The sequence below is a fragment of the Castanea sativa genome, chromosome 5, assembly GCF_040712315.1.
Source record: "Castanea sativa cultivar Marrone di Chiusa Pesio chromosome 5, ASM4071231v1".
NCBI lineage: Eukaryota > Viridiplantae > Streptophyta > Magnoliopsida > Fagales > Fagaceae > Castanea > Castanea sativa.
The window spans coordinates 9,919,580-9,935,073 of NC_134017.1; the positions used below are offsets into that span (position 1 = coordinate 9,919,580).

Genomic DNA, 15,494 nt, shown 5'->3' on the forward strand with positions numbered 1-15,494 from the left:
ATTAAAATAAATAAATCGAAAGGCTTAGGACTTAATTAATCTAAGGCTAAAAAACTGAATTAATTTTTGGGTAAAATATAGAAAGTCCAGTTTCTAATTTAAACTAAAACTTGAAGAAAAAAATAAAAATAGAAAAAACCTTTCTAAACATATTGTTTAAGACTTGTGAGCGGTTATCCACAAAAAAAAAAAAAAAGACTTGTGTCCTTAGGAATTGTTTAAAAAAAAATTAATTTTTCTTAGTGTTTTTTTTAATTAATAATAAAAATTTTAGATTTTTTAAATAAATTAATTTTTAGCTTATTTTGTAATATATTTAACATAAAAGTTTAAAAAAAAAAAAAAAAAAAACTATGGAGTGGTTACACTTCCCTTCCTTAAGGTTTGAGAGAACAACACTCAACCCCAAACTTGAATGAAAAAAACATCCATCCCTTAAGATTTGAAAAAAAATATTAACAACTCCCCCCTCCCCCTCCCCCTCCCCACCCCTTTTATTTATATTAGTAATGAATATTCTAACTTTCTAGTATAAAAATCTCATTACAAAAGTTTAACCATGGTTAATAAAAAAATTGATAAATTTAAAATATAAATTGCAAAATTTATCAAGTAACAAAACAATTAGTACAACAAATATCTCCATAAGCTGTTGAAAAAAGAAAAATATAATAAAAAAAATTCATACTTAATATTTTAAAATACACTTCAAATTTCATATTTAAAAATTTAATACAAATTAATTACTTTACCCAAAATAAATAAATAAAAAACCATCACCACCGCGAAATAAATAAATAAAACACTCTCATATAGCTCGTTACCAAAAACTCAAAAAGTGGCTTCTATAATTTGCAACATCTCTCTCTCTCTCTCTCTCTCTCTCTCTCTAAATATTTCATCAATGGCTTGCGTAAGTCTCTCTATATTTCAACCTAATAGGTTATTAAACACTCAAATATGCAAGACTAACCATGTCACATTTTGAATGTTCATTTGACTTTTAAGTTTTAAGGGACTAGAAAATAAAAAGGTGGAGTTAATATATCTTTCATGCTAATAATTTTTTTTTTTTTTATATATAGGAAATTATCTATCCCTCAAATATGCAAAAGTGACCATGTCATAAACTTTTGAGTTTACTCGGTTGACAACATTATTATTCATATATTTGCGACTATAGTGTTTTTTTTTTTTAATTAAATACCAAAACAACTTACATTACAAGCAAAACAATTACGATAAACAAGTACATAAGAAACACTTAGTCAATCTACTTAACTTAGTCAAAATAAGGAAAAAGATAAACAATATATTTTTTTTCTTTAAGTGACTAGCACTATATAGATAAATAGTTCTTACACATCCTATACAGGAGTCATAGTCTGTTTCGTTTTGTTCATGAGTATTTTATGATAAAATCATAATGAAATAAGATCAAGAAGGTTTCTTTTGTAAAAAGAGCATTAACCAGTGTCACCTCCTGAAGAATAAACAATGAATTTCAATATTCAATAATAACGTGATGTGAGTATTAGGTTAGCAACATGAATATCTAGGCATCAATCATAACTTCAATTTAAATAACGCCATGTCAAAATTATAGGAATTCGTGTTAAGCCCACCTCTTTGATATTCTATTAGTAAATCTTCCTATGGAATTAAAGCTTACAACATGAGGTGAGAAATCATGCTACGCATTGTATTTGAAAAAGAAAAAAAAGGCACTCTACACCACCTTCTTTTTTTCTTTTTCTTTTTTTGTGTGGATAATCTTCAATTTCATTAATCAAACTGGAGCAGGATACAAATGGGATCAGTCAACCTCACAAGCAGATCTAAGAACATCAGGGAGACTGAGTTTATTGTAACTTATAAAGGACTTAGATGATAAAAGGGAGAGCCTGGCAGCATTATGGGCTACTGCATTATAGTCTCTTCTAACTCAACAGAAAAAACAACTACGAAAAAGATCTTGAAGGCTTAAAGTGTTGCTGATGATACTACTAATGGTCTACACCACCTATTTGATGCATTATGTATATGAGAAACAATTTCTACTGTCATAGTACAACTTTCGTTCAATTGAGGGTATTCCAATGAGTTCCCTCTTTGTCCACTTCAAATATCTCTAGACAAAGTCCAATAGTAGCATAGTGGTAATGGTATCCTTTATGGTGCATGATTCATCTATAGTTGAAACTCATCTTCCCCTCCTTTACTATCTACCTATCAAAGTATAAATTCATAAATGAACTTTATTTCAAACGCAATGGGCTAACAATAAATATAGACAAAAGTTAAAGATAATCTATATTTGTGAAATAAAATCCAAATGACTATAACATTAGCTACAAATTAAATCATATATTCAAAGCTACATTAACATGAACCAACCAATATTAAGGACATAATACTTGAAATAATACCTTTAGGTAGATAATGATGCCTTTCACATACTCAAGCAGACTCTTGCCTTTTTAGATAACCAATTCATCTTTATCACTGTAGTCACATACATCTGATCTTTTATGTCATCAGCAAATTTGAAAAAAGCATGCCTCCAAGTCCTATTGAAGAAGAGAGCTCCACAAATTGCCCAAAAGCCAGTTGTGAATCCAACTCCCATACCTATATAGAAGCTGGAATTTTTAGAGTCATCTTTAGCACTACCTAGCATAAAATCAATTTAAGTATTCCCAAGAAATAGTTTTCCTTGATATGCCTTCCATAAAATCAATTTAAGCATCCCCAAGAAATAGTTCCCACACTTTGCTGCCCAATTGTAGATTACTGTTGCCAACACTTCAATTCAAAAGTGATTGGATGTTAACATTAACTCTACTTGAATAACTTTAAACTTTTTAAATAACTAAATTTGTTCAAGAAAACTAGTCAAGAAGTTAAGGTAATCAACAAAAAATATAAAAAAAGATCTTTCCCTTGAATCAAGATAGTCCCACTACTTCAAACATAGAAAGGATGGGTCACAAGAAAATTCTAAGATCCTGAACATCTCATGCTGCACTCACACAACTTCAAGCTCATAATGCAGCATTGGAAAAACTTTCCGAATTGCAAATAGAACCTTACCAGGACGGTCAGTAGGTTCCCCATTCCAACGAGGAGCAGCTGCTGGTTGTGGAGGCAATTCATGTGCATCACCTATCCTTTTATTATCAGGAATAAGAATTTCATCCATAGACATGGCGAAAATTTTAACCTGAGCATGGACATTTTCTTGGACTTGGCTCTGTTGATCAACAAGAGAGGCTTTACTAGCCATTCTATGATCTCCTCTGCATATGCCTCTTCAGCATTCCTTCCCAAATGGTTGTAGCTGGATGTTCAAGTCTGTCATGAGAAAAAAATTGTGATTAAAGCACACCCTATGAAGTCATACCCTGAGCAACAAAGGTAGCATAAATTCACATGAAGCCAAGTGGCAAAGTAGGGAACAAACAAAAGTTGTATTAATTTCTTAAGAATAGTTGTACTGTTCTACAGCTTATTTTTTTTTATCAAAGTACGGCAGTCAAAATAAGCTCATCCAAACACAATCGTGAAAATTTATTTAATTTTAACTTTGTAAACATAATTTATATTAAAACAAAGGCCTTAAAACTAATTTATTTACTTATGACAAAAAGAGCTTATGATTTTGATTATTAAAAATGGGTTATTCTCAAAGTTACACCAGGCTAGAAGGCTATGACACCATCCAAACATATACCTTGGCTAGCTTCCTTGTGAAGTATTTCACCATCAAGCTTGTAAACAATGAGGTCCTTTAGTCTGTCAGGGAGTTCAACACAATTCAACGATATGCAGACAAATCATTAGTAATTGGTACTTTAATGAGAGAACTAGAACACACATGACACACCCACAAGCTCTTAAATAATCAGAACCAAATGTGGAAATTTTGTAATAATTAATTGAGACTTCTTCTGTACCTAAATAGAAGATAGGTACTTAAAACCCAAATAATGCAATTATGGTCAAAAAAATATGCGTTGTACATATAAACCATTCTCTTCACAAATTCATAAGTTTTATTATAAAAATTAAAATGACATAAATTGCATTCTAACTTCATGTGTTTTCTACATGTAGGCCAAAAAGGGCATTGTTTAGCTATGTTAATAATGGCATGAGTAAAAACTGTTCATTGTTGACAATTTGATAAAATAAAATAAAAAAACAACTTATTAAATACGAGGAGCAGTTCAATAATTATTGAAGACAACAAGTTCAACAAGAAAAATCAAATGAAAGTGTTAGATGATGGAAATGTTGAGAGCCTCTGCACCACAAGATGCAGAAGAGTGTGGCGATACATGATCATGTCCAAGCTCAACAAATACATATAGTCTAGTACATTAAGCAAAAACTGATAGTCTTGTAATAAAATCTGGGTGCTGAAACATTCTAATTTGATTCCAGTACAGAGACTATGATATGGGGTACTGCTTGTATGCACACTTGTAATGAATTTTGTAACATTCAAACATACATGACAGCTATGTATTACGGAAAAAGCACCCAGTTGAACGCTCTCATCCAACCTATGATGCGGCAAGGGTTGATTTGATGTTATTGGGAAATATATTCAGGAAAAAGTTTGAAACATTAACCATATAACTAAAAGAAAAACAATTAGTTCTAACCACTTAAGGAGATTAAACTAGAGGGCATGAGTCCAGCTTGGAGGACATCCTTGTACTTCAAGAGATATTGATACCCTTTTTTTTTCCCACATATCCATGTAATTGTTAGCCAGCAACATGCCATCCAAATACTAAAGTGAGAATTGATCACAATCTAGCACTTTCTTGCAGTAAAATAATCTGGACCTCTATATGTGTTACCTCCAATACACTTCCAACCAAGGCCCTGACGAATGTCAATCAAAACTGAGAACTTCACATATTCTTTATAATCAATTTGATTTCCAAGGTTTCAACCCTAATAATGTCATGTTTTAGGTTACTAACTGGTTGAATTTCTTGTTTAGCTGTAATAAGAATGGCATTCAAAAAAGAATGAATACTATTTTAGAGCTTTAACTTCAATAAAAAGAAGCCAAGAGATATTCTATAATGTATTAATATTATCAAAGCTTGAAAGTAATCTTTTTGTTTTATTGGTAAGTTGCACACATGGGTGGGTCTTGAACCCTCAATCTCACCTGCCACATTGTTCTTAAAACAGGGGGAAATACTCATTCGCAACATTGATGTTTGCAAGAAATCTAACAACTAGAGCATATTATTATTCCAATAAATATATAATCAAAAGTTCATCTAAGAATATTAATTTAGAAGTACAAAGGTTAAAAAGTATAGAACTACCTATGAATCACATCACAAACACAAAAATATGATTTCTAGAAAGACCTTATAGAAGCTAGAAATAACAGATAGAGCATTAGATACACCAACAAACTCCAAACAAGTATTCTGGAAACAGTGATTAAATACTCATTGAAGATGCCTTCCATAAAATCAAGTTAAGTATCCCCAAGGCATCTTCCCCTCCACTTCGCTGCCCAAATGTAGACTTCTTTTGTTGACACTTCAGTTCAAAAATGATTGGATGTTGACTTCAACTCTACTTGAATAACTTTTAAATATTTTAAACAACTAAATCTGTTTAAGGAAACAATTAAAGAAGTTAGGGTAATCAATGGACAAATCAAAAGATCATTCCTTCGAATCAAGATAATCCCCCTACTTCAAGGATGAGTCACAAGAAAATTCAAAGATCCCAAACATCTCAAGCTGCACTCACACAACTTCAAGCTCATAATGCAACATTGGAAAATGTTTTTTTTTTACAAACAGAATCTTACCAGGACGGTCTGTAGGTTGGCCATTCCTGCCAATATCAAAACCAAGGCCACTTAAACAAGGAGTAGCTATTGGTTGTGGAGGCAGTTCTTGTGCCTCGACTATCCTTTTAGTATAAGGCAGGAGAATTTCATTTATACACATGGAGAAACTTTTAATCTGAGCATGAATGTTTTCTTGGAGCTGCTTCTGTTGATCAGCAAGAGAGGCTTTACAAGCCATTTCATTGAACTCCTTTGCTTTTGCCTCATCAGCATCCCTTCCCAAACGGTTCATGAGAAAAAAATTGAGATTAAAGGACAACCAATGAAGTAGTACACTAGATGACAAAGGTAGCATAAATTCACATGAAGCCAAGTGGTAAAGTAGAGAGAACAAACAAAATAACATCTACTCAAAATGCAATACCATGATTTATAAGTTCAATTTTGGCTTAATCACTATGCAAGTAATACAACTTTTTCAGTAATTATGATTTAAGAAGTTTTGAAACTAAAATAGGCACAAAATGTATACTAAATAGTGGTGATTCAACCTAAATTTCTTAATTATTATAATACTACATTCACTTCTATCTTTAAATACTATAGAGACCGGAACTAGAAAATAGTCGATGCCTAACATGAACTTTATATGCTAAGGTTCTGTTTGTTTTAGATTAAAATGTCAATTTAATTTCACCAACAACTCACGTAAATCTTTTAAAGCCTCAATTTTTTTAATTACAATCATATTTTTAAACAAAGTAAGACAATCAAAAGAAGGTCATCCAAACACAATCTCAATGATAATTTACCACTTCTTTTTAAGTAAATTTAAAATAAATAAAATAAAATAAAAATCATTAACTGATGCATTCACTTATTACAAATAGATCTGACACACTAAATGGAAATTGATAGGGTTGAACCATAGCATCTAGTCTTTTTTTTCATTATTATTATTATTTTCATATTATGCTTCAGTAAGTTTTGAATCAAACATAAGCATGTATATCAACATAATTGGGTAAAAAATTAATTCAAGAGGTTAATAAAAACCAATCTAATGGTCTACACTACTGATATGGTCCCTATCTTAGAACATTAACACAAACAACATCCTTAGTGAAATTGACCGGTACCAATGGGCAATAGCCACATATAGTTCATATGAAGAGGTATCAAAATAGATAATTCAGATGACAAAGTCATAGTTACACTGACCTGGTATATAGAAACAATTTATTTATGTTGGCTTCAATTTGTAATTGTCTTGGAATGCAAGAGTTTTCACAGCCTGTGAATATCATTTGCAAAAGAGCAAAAGGGTCATACAAAAGCACGAGGAATAAAAAAAAAAAAATGCAAAATTGCAAACATAGCATAAATGAAAGATAGTTTTAATCTTTATGACTAATATTGCTATCAAAAACCCAACTCAATTCATTAACAGTCATAGATTTAGCTCAATTGAGTAGAGTTTGTTGGTTCCAAAATGGGAAACCCATTTTTTAAATAGGGAACAGTATTTATAGTAAAACTGTAAAACAAAAACGAGAGAGAGAGAAGGGGGGGGGGCTCTTGGAATTTGTGGAATAGAAAAGTTATTGTGAAATAAATCAATGAGTCCAGGAAGCACTTTTTTTTGTTCAGTGACCTGAACTCTGAATTTATGCTGATGGAGAAATAATTATTCTTTAAATGACTAACACTACAAACATCCTTAATGAAACTAGCCAGTACCAATAGCCCGCATACAGTTCATATGCAGAGCTAACAAACAAGATAATTTAGACGACAAAGTCATAGTTACATTGACCTGGTATATAGAAACAATATATTTGTTTTTGCTTCAAATTTTAATTGTCTTGGATTGCAAGAGTTTTCACAGCCTGTGAATATTTTTTGCAAAAGAGCAAAAGGGTCATACAAATGCACGAAAAAAAAAGCATAGCATAAATGAAAGAAAGTTTTAATCTTTATGACTAATATTGTTATCAAAAACCCAACTCAATTCAATAAAAGTCATAGTTTTGGCTCAATTGAGTAGAGTTTGTTGGTTCCAAAATGAGAAACCCATTTTTGAAATAGGGAACAATATTATTAGTAAAACTGTTATGTCATAAACCAAGGCTAAAGTTATGTCATATTTGTGAAAAAAAATCCAAAAGACTATCACATTTAGCTATGAAATAAATTGTATATTCAAAGTAGCTGACTACAACATTAGCATGAAAGAAACAATATTAAGGACATATAACTTGAAGCAATACCTTTTGGCTAGATAACAATGCCTCACTTACTAAGGCAGACTCTTAGCTTTTCCAGTAAATTCATCTTTATCATTGTAGTCACATAAATCCAATCTTTTATTTCATCCGCAAATCTAAAATAAGCATGCCTCCAAGTCCTATTAAAGAAGAGAGCTCCACAAATTGCCCAAAAGCCAGTTGCGAATCCAACTCCCATACCAATGTAGAAGCTGGAGTTTTCAGAATCATCTTCAACACTGCCAATTGGTGATTTATTCAAAGATTGCTCCTCAATTGTGCAGCTTTCTGGAAGAGGATCACCACATAACTGAGGATTTCCAATGTACCTAAGGGCATCAAATGATTGAAGCTGGGTGCTTGAAGGAATTCTACCCCAGAGGTTGTTGTATGACAAGTCCAAGAGACTAAGAAATGTCAAATTAGACATGCTTGGAGGAATTTCACCCGATAAATGATTTCGTGAGAGATCAACTGACTCTAACTCTTTCATACTCCCAATTTTTTCTGGTATCTTTCCCATCAAATGATTTCGAGACAAATTCAAAAAACGTAATTCGAAAAGATCTGAAATCTCAGTAGGGATTGATCCAGACAAGTTGTTACTTGAAAGGTCTATGAGCCTAAGTAATTTAAGGTTCTCTTTGTATTCCAATTCTTTCCCTTTGGAAACCAGCTGAACATTCTCAACATAGTATTCATATGTGTACAAATACTGAAAAGGCATAGAAAAAAATGAAATATCATAGGAATCTGGGAATGCCATGGCACTAATATTTTTCAAGCAGTTTGGTATGGATCCTGATAGGCTATTATTGGCAAGATCCAATACTCTAAGAGAAGAAAGTTGGCATATTTGTTGAGGTATATAACCCTTGAATTCACTTGATCTTAGACGGAGAATTGTAAGATTTGTCAATTCTCCAATCCATAGTGGTATGATGGACAAATGATTATTACCCATATCAATGAGCTTCATATTTGAGCATCTTTTCAACGATGAAGGAATATCTCCACAGATGCTATTGTTTTGTAAACGTAATGATTGGAGGTTAACTAAAGCCCCAATGGAGTAGGGAATTCCACCTACTAGATTATTGCTCCCTAAGTTTAAATGGATCAAAGACGGCCAATACTTCCAGCAGTGAGAAAGTTCTCCTGATAAGAGATTGTTTGATGCATCTAAAATCTCTAATTTATTCTTTCTAATTTTCTTTTGGCATAAGAAAGTAGAAATAGGTCCATAAAATGAGTTGTTAGCTATATTGAACAGTTCGACAGTAGAACTTAGAAAAATGTCTGATACATTACATTCTATGTGGTTGTTAGAGAGATCGATATATGTAATGTTTGAAGTCCAATTCCAGAACCAACCCGGAGCTTTGCCTGAAATTCCTGACATGGACATATCTAAAAAACTGAGGGATTTTTGTGATTGTAGCCATGAAGGAAAATTAGGACCTATCTTGATTGAGCTCATGGAGGCATGGTAAAGTTGGAAGGGGGGAACCCAATTGGAATTGACATTAAAGAACAAAGGTGCATCAGACATAAAGAGATACTTTAATTTTGAGAGTTTTCTGAAATGCCCTTCATCTACGGTACCTGTTAAAGAATTTTCTCCGACAAACAACGTCTCTAACTTAGAGAGAAGCCCAAGACTCTTTGGAATGGTGCCATTCAACTGATTTTGGTCGAGAAATAATGTTCTTATACGAGATAAATTCCCAACGGAAGAAGGTAAAGGACCATTTAAAGAATTAAGTCCGAGATCAAGATATTCTAATTTCTCTAAATTGAAAATGCTAGGCGATATATTGCCTTTCAAAGAATTGTTGTACAGGCTAAGCCTTAAGAGGCTTGTACTGAGATTAGAGAACCAATTAGGTATCTTATGATTGAAATGATTTTTAGAAAGATCAAGGGCTTGAAGAGACGTGAAATTGACAAATCCAAGAGATGGATTCAGGCTATCAAGCTGACAATTGTACAAGTATAGCTCTGAAAGAGATGGGAACTTACTCATTATTTGAAGCCAATCAACTTCTCTGTGAAGGTCAACTGAGTTCAGGTCAAGGTGTTGAATGGCAGAGAGACCAGACATCCAACGAAGGTTATCTACATAGAGGTCAGAATTATTTCCAAGAGACAGATAGCAAAGGCTTGAAAGGTTCCCAAGCTGATGAGGAATGAGTCCACAGAAGTTAGCGCCTAAGAGGTTAAGATGTGTGAGACTGAACATTGAACCAAGGAAAGTTGGGATCGGAGTACAATTAAAATCATTGTAACTCAAATTCAAGTAATTCAAATGTTCTAATTGGAGCAACGAACCACTAATCTCACCGCCTAACCTCGAATAATTGAGGTGGAGCTCAGAGACTCGGCCAATTTTCTTGTCGCAGAAAACTCCGTCCCAAATACAGCAATCTTTATGGTCAGACCAGGATGAGAGGACGTGTTCTTGATCAGTGAGACCACGTTTGAGGGTTAGAAGGGCTTGCTTGTCTTTTTCATTGCAAGAGACATTTGAGATTGACTCTGCTTTGAAGAAGAAGAAGCTTAGACTGAAGGCAATGGGAAGGAACCATACTAAAAAAAGCACATGATGAAGAGTTGCAAAAGAGGCGGCCATGGTAACGAATTGAAGGAAGGGAAGTTTGAAGGAAGAAAAGCTGAAGTGTGGGTATGTTGCAAAAGAGGCGGCCATATATATAGTGATTCTTCAAACCCTTTCTCATTTTTCTTATTATTATATTATTTTAATAAAGACCTTGATTTGTTGACTTGTGCTTTTATATTATGTTAAGCCAAACCCACAAGGATCAACACTAACCACTCAGGTGATGAGATGTACAGTCCGTTTGGGAAGAATTTTTTTTCTTTTTTTCTTTTTTTTGAGAATCTGGGAAGAAATTTATTTAATATTGTAGTTTTTTTTTTACTATTTATAGGTCCCATTGTATAATTGATACTATTTATAAGTCTCATTGTATTATTCAACTAACTTTTAACTTCTTCTTTTTTACATTTTTAGTAAAAAAATTTCAGTTTCAACTAAATAAACTATTCTTAAACGGACCCGTAGTATTAGATTTATTTTACAACCATCTTTCACGTAATAATGTAGAGATTTTCCATTAAGGACAAAACTAAGGTATAGTACCTTGGGTCCTGTTTCTTAGGTTCCCCTCTTAAGATTTAGCCATGTGACCACTTAATTAAAAAATACACTTCCATTCTATAAGAAAAAATCCACATGGCAGAATCTTAACAGAGGAACCTAAGGAACAGCACTTAAGTACTATAACTAAGTCTTGCCCTTCCATTAATATCATAATCATCTAGAATTTGAATTATTGAATTTTTGTTTTTATTGGGTGACTTGTTGACCATTAATCTATTATGCAATATTTTCCACCATGTGACATAATTTTCATGTAGGGCCAAAAATTCATGTTGAGGAAATTGTTTTTGGAACTTAAGGCTCATTATTGAATACAATCTCAAGTCATGTGTATGTGCTCTTAATGACAAGATTAAATTGGTGATAGTATATGCTTTTAGCCAAACCCCTAGAGATCATTGCTCAACATACACAAGTGAAGAGATGTAGTGTTAGGTTCATTTGACAATCATCTTTCATGTAACCGCATAGAGATTTTTCAACAATATCAAAATCATTAAGCATTTGTCTTATTGACATCTTTTTGTTTTTTAGTTGGGTGACTTGTTGACCATTAATCCATTATGCAATATTTTCCACCATGTGACATAATTTCATGTAAGGCCCAAAATTCATAGACTTAAGCCTCATGGTTGAGTAGAATATCATGTGAATGTGCTCTTAATGGCATGATTAAATTAGTGATAATATTGGCTTTAAGCCAAACCCCCCAAAGATCAATGCCCACCACACACAAGTGATGAGATGTGGTGTTAGGTTCATTTGACAACCGTCTCTCACATAATAGCGTAGAGATTTTTTATCAATATCAAAATCATCAAGAATTTGACTTATTGACATCTTTTGTTTTTTGGTTGTGTGACTTATTGACCATTAATTTTCATCTAAGACCATAAATTCATGTTGAGTACATTTGTTTAGAACTTGAGGCTCATGATGGAGTAAAATATCTTGTGTATGTGCTCTTAATGACATGATTAAATTAGTGATAATATAGGCTTCAAGCAAAACCCCCATAGATCAATACTCACCACTCATAAGTGATGAGATGTTGCGTTAGGTTCATTTGACATCCATCTTTCAAGTAACCGCATAGAGATTATTCATCAATGTCAGAATCATCTAGAATTTGTCTCTCTTTTTTTGACTTGTTGACCATTGATCCATTATGCAATATTTTCCACTGTTAGGGGTGGCTCTACTTGTTAATCGGGGTGGTGACCACCTTGACTTGAATTTTATTTTTTATATATATACCTTAAAAAATTAAATTTTAAATTAATATGTGTTGTTGACCACCCTAAAAAAGATTCGTGACCACTCTAAAAAAATCTTGAACACCCTAAATAAAAATTTGAGCCATTAAAAATAAAATTTTGGTCCAATGAAGATTGAACCAAAAAATTGTGAGAAGTGCTATGTTAACAACATTTTCACAAATATATCCTAAGTGGCATATTGTTACTGGCTAATAGTAGCGAACAAAAAGATAATTTCATTACTAATTTCAAATTAGAACCAATAACAACTTACTAGTTAGGGTTTGTTATGAAAATATTGTATATATAGCACTTCTCAAAAATTGCCCAAACACATACAAATTAGCCCAAAAGCCCAAATCAAATGTTTAGTTGTGATTTTTTTAAATTTTGATTTCAAAAGGCATATTTTAAAATCATTATATATTTTTTTCTAAAAAACACATTTTCAAATAGTTAGTCACTTAGTCTGTTCGTGCTTGCTTTAGTCTTCTACTGAATTTGTTGAATTTATTTGATACATTTTCTACACATGCATATGCACTTAATTAATACCTGAATACTTTGTAGAACATGATTAATGTAACAGCTAAATGCCTAAGTTGAATATATTGAATGAACTTATAGTTTACTCTTTACTCTTTTGCTAGCACTATGAACAAATTTCTTATAAGGAAATCACTTGTATTTCAAGATTCATTTTCTAAGAAAATTCGTATTGGCTTGAATAATTTTCTTTTAGATCCTAGGATATAGGAAAATATTTCATCTTAATGATTAAGATGAAATAAGAAAAGCATATTTATAAAGAGGTTCTTGTCAACCTCTTGGCCATAATTTCCTTTTAAAAAAAATTTGTGGAGTATTGTGTCAATTTAATCCTAATTAGTTTAAAGAATACAAAAATTAGTTGGAACATATCATAAAAAGGGATAATGCATTTTGTTTTATTTTTACTTATTTTGGTAAGGTATTAGTAATTGAATGGGAGATCAACAGTTTAATGATTGCTTAGTTGTGTACATTGACAAAGATAATCAATCAATCAATATATATATATATATATATATATATATATATATATATATATATATATATATATAAAAGGAGACCTCATACGGAAGTGTATGAGGTCTTTCCAAGTGGTGCACTAATTTTACATTTAGCATTTTTTTACCTCTTTCATTTAGCTTTTCTATATCAATATGTGCTGCGATGGTCCCAAGCATTTTCACTTTTCAGTTTTCTATTAAAAAGTGAGAATACACAATTTGACCGATTCCTCAATATTTCATACTTTTTTTCTTTTTTGATGAAGTTTCATACTTTTGTCACAACCCATAATTTTGAGAAACATTTGTGTTTTAGAAATTTTCTTAGCACAATCCTTCAAATGGTCCCATTATTTTTTCAAAAAAGACCTTTCTTTCAAAGAAATTGTATTAATGCAATCCTTCTATGTACGACTCTCTCTTCTTCCCTTTCCCTTCCCTTACTTTTTCCTCCCTTCTTTCCTTTTCATCTCCCTTACAACCAAACAAGATACTAGTTTCCAAATTCAACTAATAAATTTTTTTTTGAGGATATTAATAAAAAGAGTCTGAATTTGATAAGAATGTGGTGTAAAATTCGTGTTTTACACCATCCAATAAAAGATGTCACATCAGCTTTTTATTTAAAACTCAGTACATCATACTACAATTAATAACATCTTAATAAACTCCCAATTTGGCTGAATTCTCAGATGAGTATTATAATTGATTGAGTGTGGTTGTACTTATTTTTTAATACATGATAAGATGATGTGACATATTGGGATTAGAAAGTGTAAAACTTGGGTTTTAAACCACATCTTTATAACATTTAATCTTCAATAAAAATATGTAAAAAACATGTTTGATTACTGTTTTAGTCTTTAACACTTGTATAATGTATCGAAATGGTTTTTAACATCTTAAATGTGTCAATTTTGATTCTAAACTTTTCATATTTTGTCAAAATAATCCTTATTATTAAGCGGTACATGAAAAGAATTGATTTATCTAACATTAATATCAAAATAATATTTTTATGCCATCTAAGCTATGCTTTGAATTATCACGTGTCCTTAATTAGAAAATAAAATAAAATATTTGAAAATATATTAATTGCATCTCCATGAGTAAATAAGATGTCATTTTATTAGCAAAAATTGAAAATTTCTTTTCTTTTCTTTTTCTCTGCTTTCTCACCAACCAAATGGGGTTTAAGTCTTGACTTTTTAGTTAAAGTGCTCATGAACATCATCTACAAAACATACTATTTACCTAATTTTAAAATGAAAATTAAAAAAAAAAAAAGGAAAAGCCAAATGTCAATTTTTTACATTATCATTTTTCTAAGAAGTTAAAGTTATTGCCAATTATATTATAAAAATCTTGTAAACTAACATGGTAATGAATATAATTAGTGTCATGTCAACAAGGTAATAAATCAATTTCCTAATTATTTTCCTATTTTGTGTTTAAAAATTGATACATCCATTTAATAAAAGTAATGTGTAATCCCGTGCATATGCACATATACATTTAAAAACAATCACATGCTACAAAAATTAAAAAATTAGATGGGACACGTGGCACAAAATTGAACTCTAATTAAAATTCAATTTAGAATCTAATTGAATTTAGACACTTTGATTTTTGCACCTAATAATTCATTTGACACACAAATTTAAAAATTAGATGAGACACATGGCGCAAAATTAGACTCCAGTATATAGATGTATAGCAACCTACCATCACTCTATTTAAAATTACATGTTGTTCATGAAATCATAGTCCCATATATGGTCCTTTTTTAGGAGCCACTATCTCATCAAAAAAAAAAGTTAGTATATTGCGATATATTTGGAATGATGAGTCCATCGGTATTTGGAATCAAGGTTCTTAAATTGGACCGTAGCACAA

The 15,494-nt window shown here is 31.5% G+C and overlaps 1 protein-coding gene across 2 annotated transcripts; it reads right to left on the reverse strand.

Annotated features, from left to right (window-relative positions):
- Nucleotides 1-2,526: 2,526 nt before the first annotated feature.
- On the reverse strand, nt 2,527-10,782 carry LOC142634488 (receptor-like protein EIX2). 2 transcript variants are annotated; one of them, XM_075808782.1, is made up of 6 exons: nt 8,137-10,782; nt 7,058-7,130; nt 5,855-6,111; nt 3,734-3,795; nt 3,094-3,354; nt 2,527-2,631 (listed from the first exon to the last, which is right to left on the reverse strand). In XM_075808782.1, exons 1-4 carry the CDS (start codon nt 10,733-10,735, stop codon nt 3,791-3,793), a joined length of 2,934 nt encoding a protein of 977 aa, XP_075664897.1. In that variant the 5' UTR covers nt 10,736-10,782; the 3' UTR covers nt 2,527-2,631; nt 3,094-3,354; nt 3,734-3,790. The 2 variants fall into 2 exon arrangements, with proteins under 2 accessions (XP_075664897.1, XP_075664898.1); XM_075808783.1 differs by lacking the exons at nt 2,527-2,631; nt 3,094-3,354; nt 3,734-3,795; nt 5,855-6,111 and having other exon boundaries at nt 7,073-7,130; nt 8,107-10,782.
- Between the last annotated feature and the right edge of the window lie 4,712 nt (nt 10,783-15,494).

Excerpts from the sequence above, each read along its gene's own strand:
- LOC142634488 (XM_075808782.1), bottom strand. The coding sequence starts at position 10,735 with ATGGCCGCCTCTTTTGCAACTCTTCATCATGTGCTTTTTTTAGTATGG. Across the intron at positions 7,131-8,136 it reads AAAGCTAAGAGTCTGCCTTA|GCTGTGAAAACTCTTGCATT; the intron begins GTAAGTGAGGCA and ends TGATATTCACAG. Across the intron at positions 6,112-7,057 it reads AAATTGTTTCTATATACCAG|GGATGCTGATGAGGCAAAAG; the intron begins GTCAGTGTAACT and ends CCGTTTGGGAAG.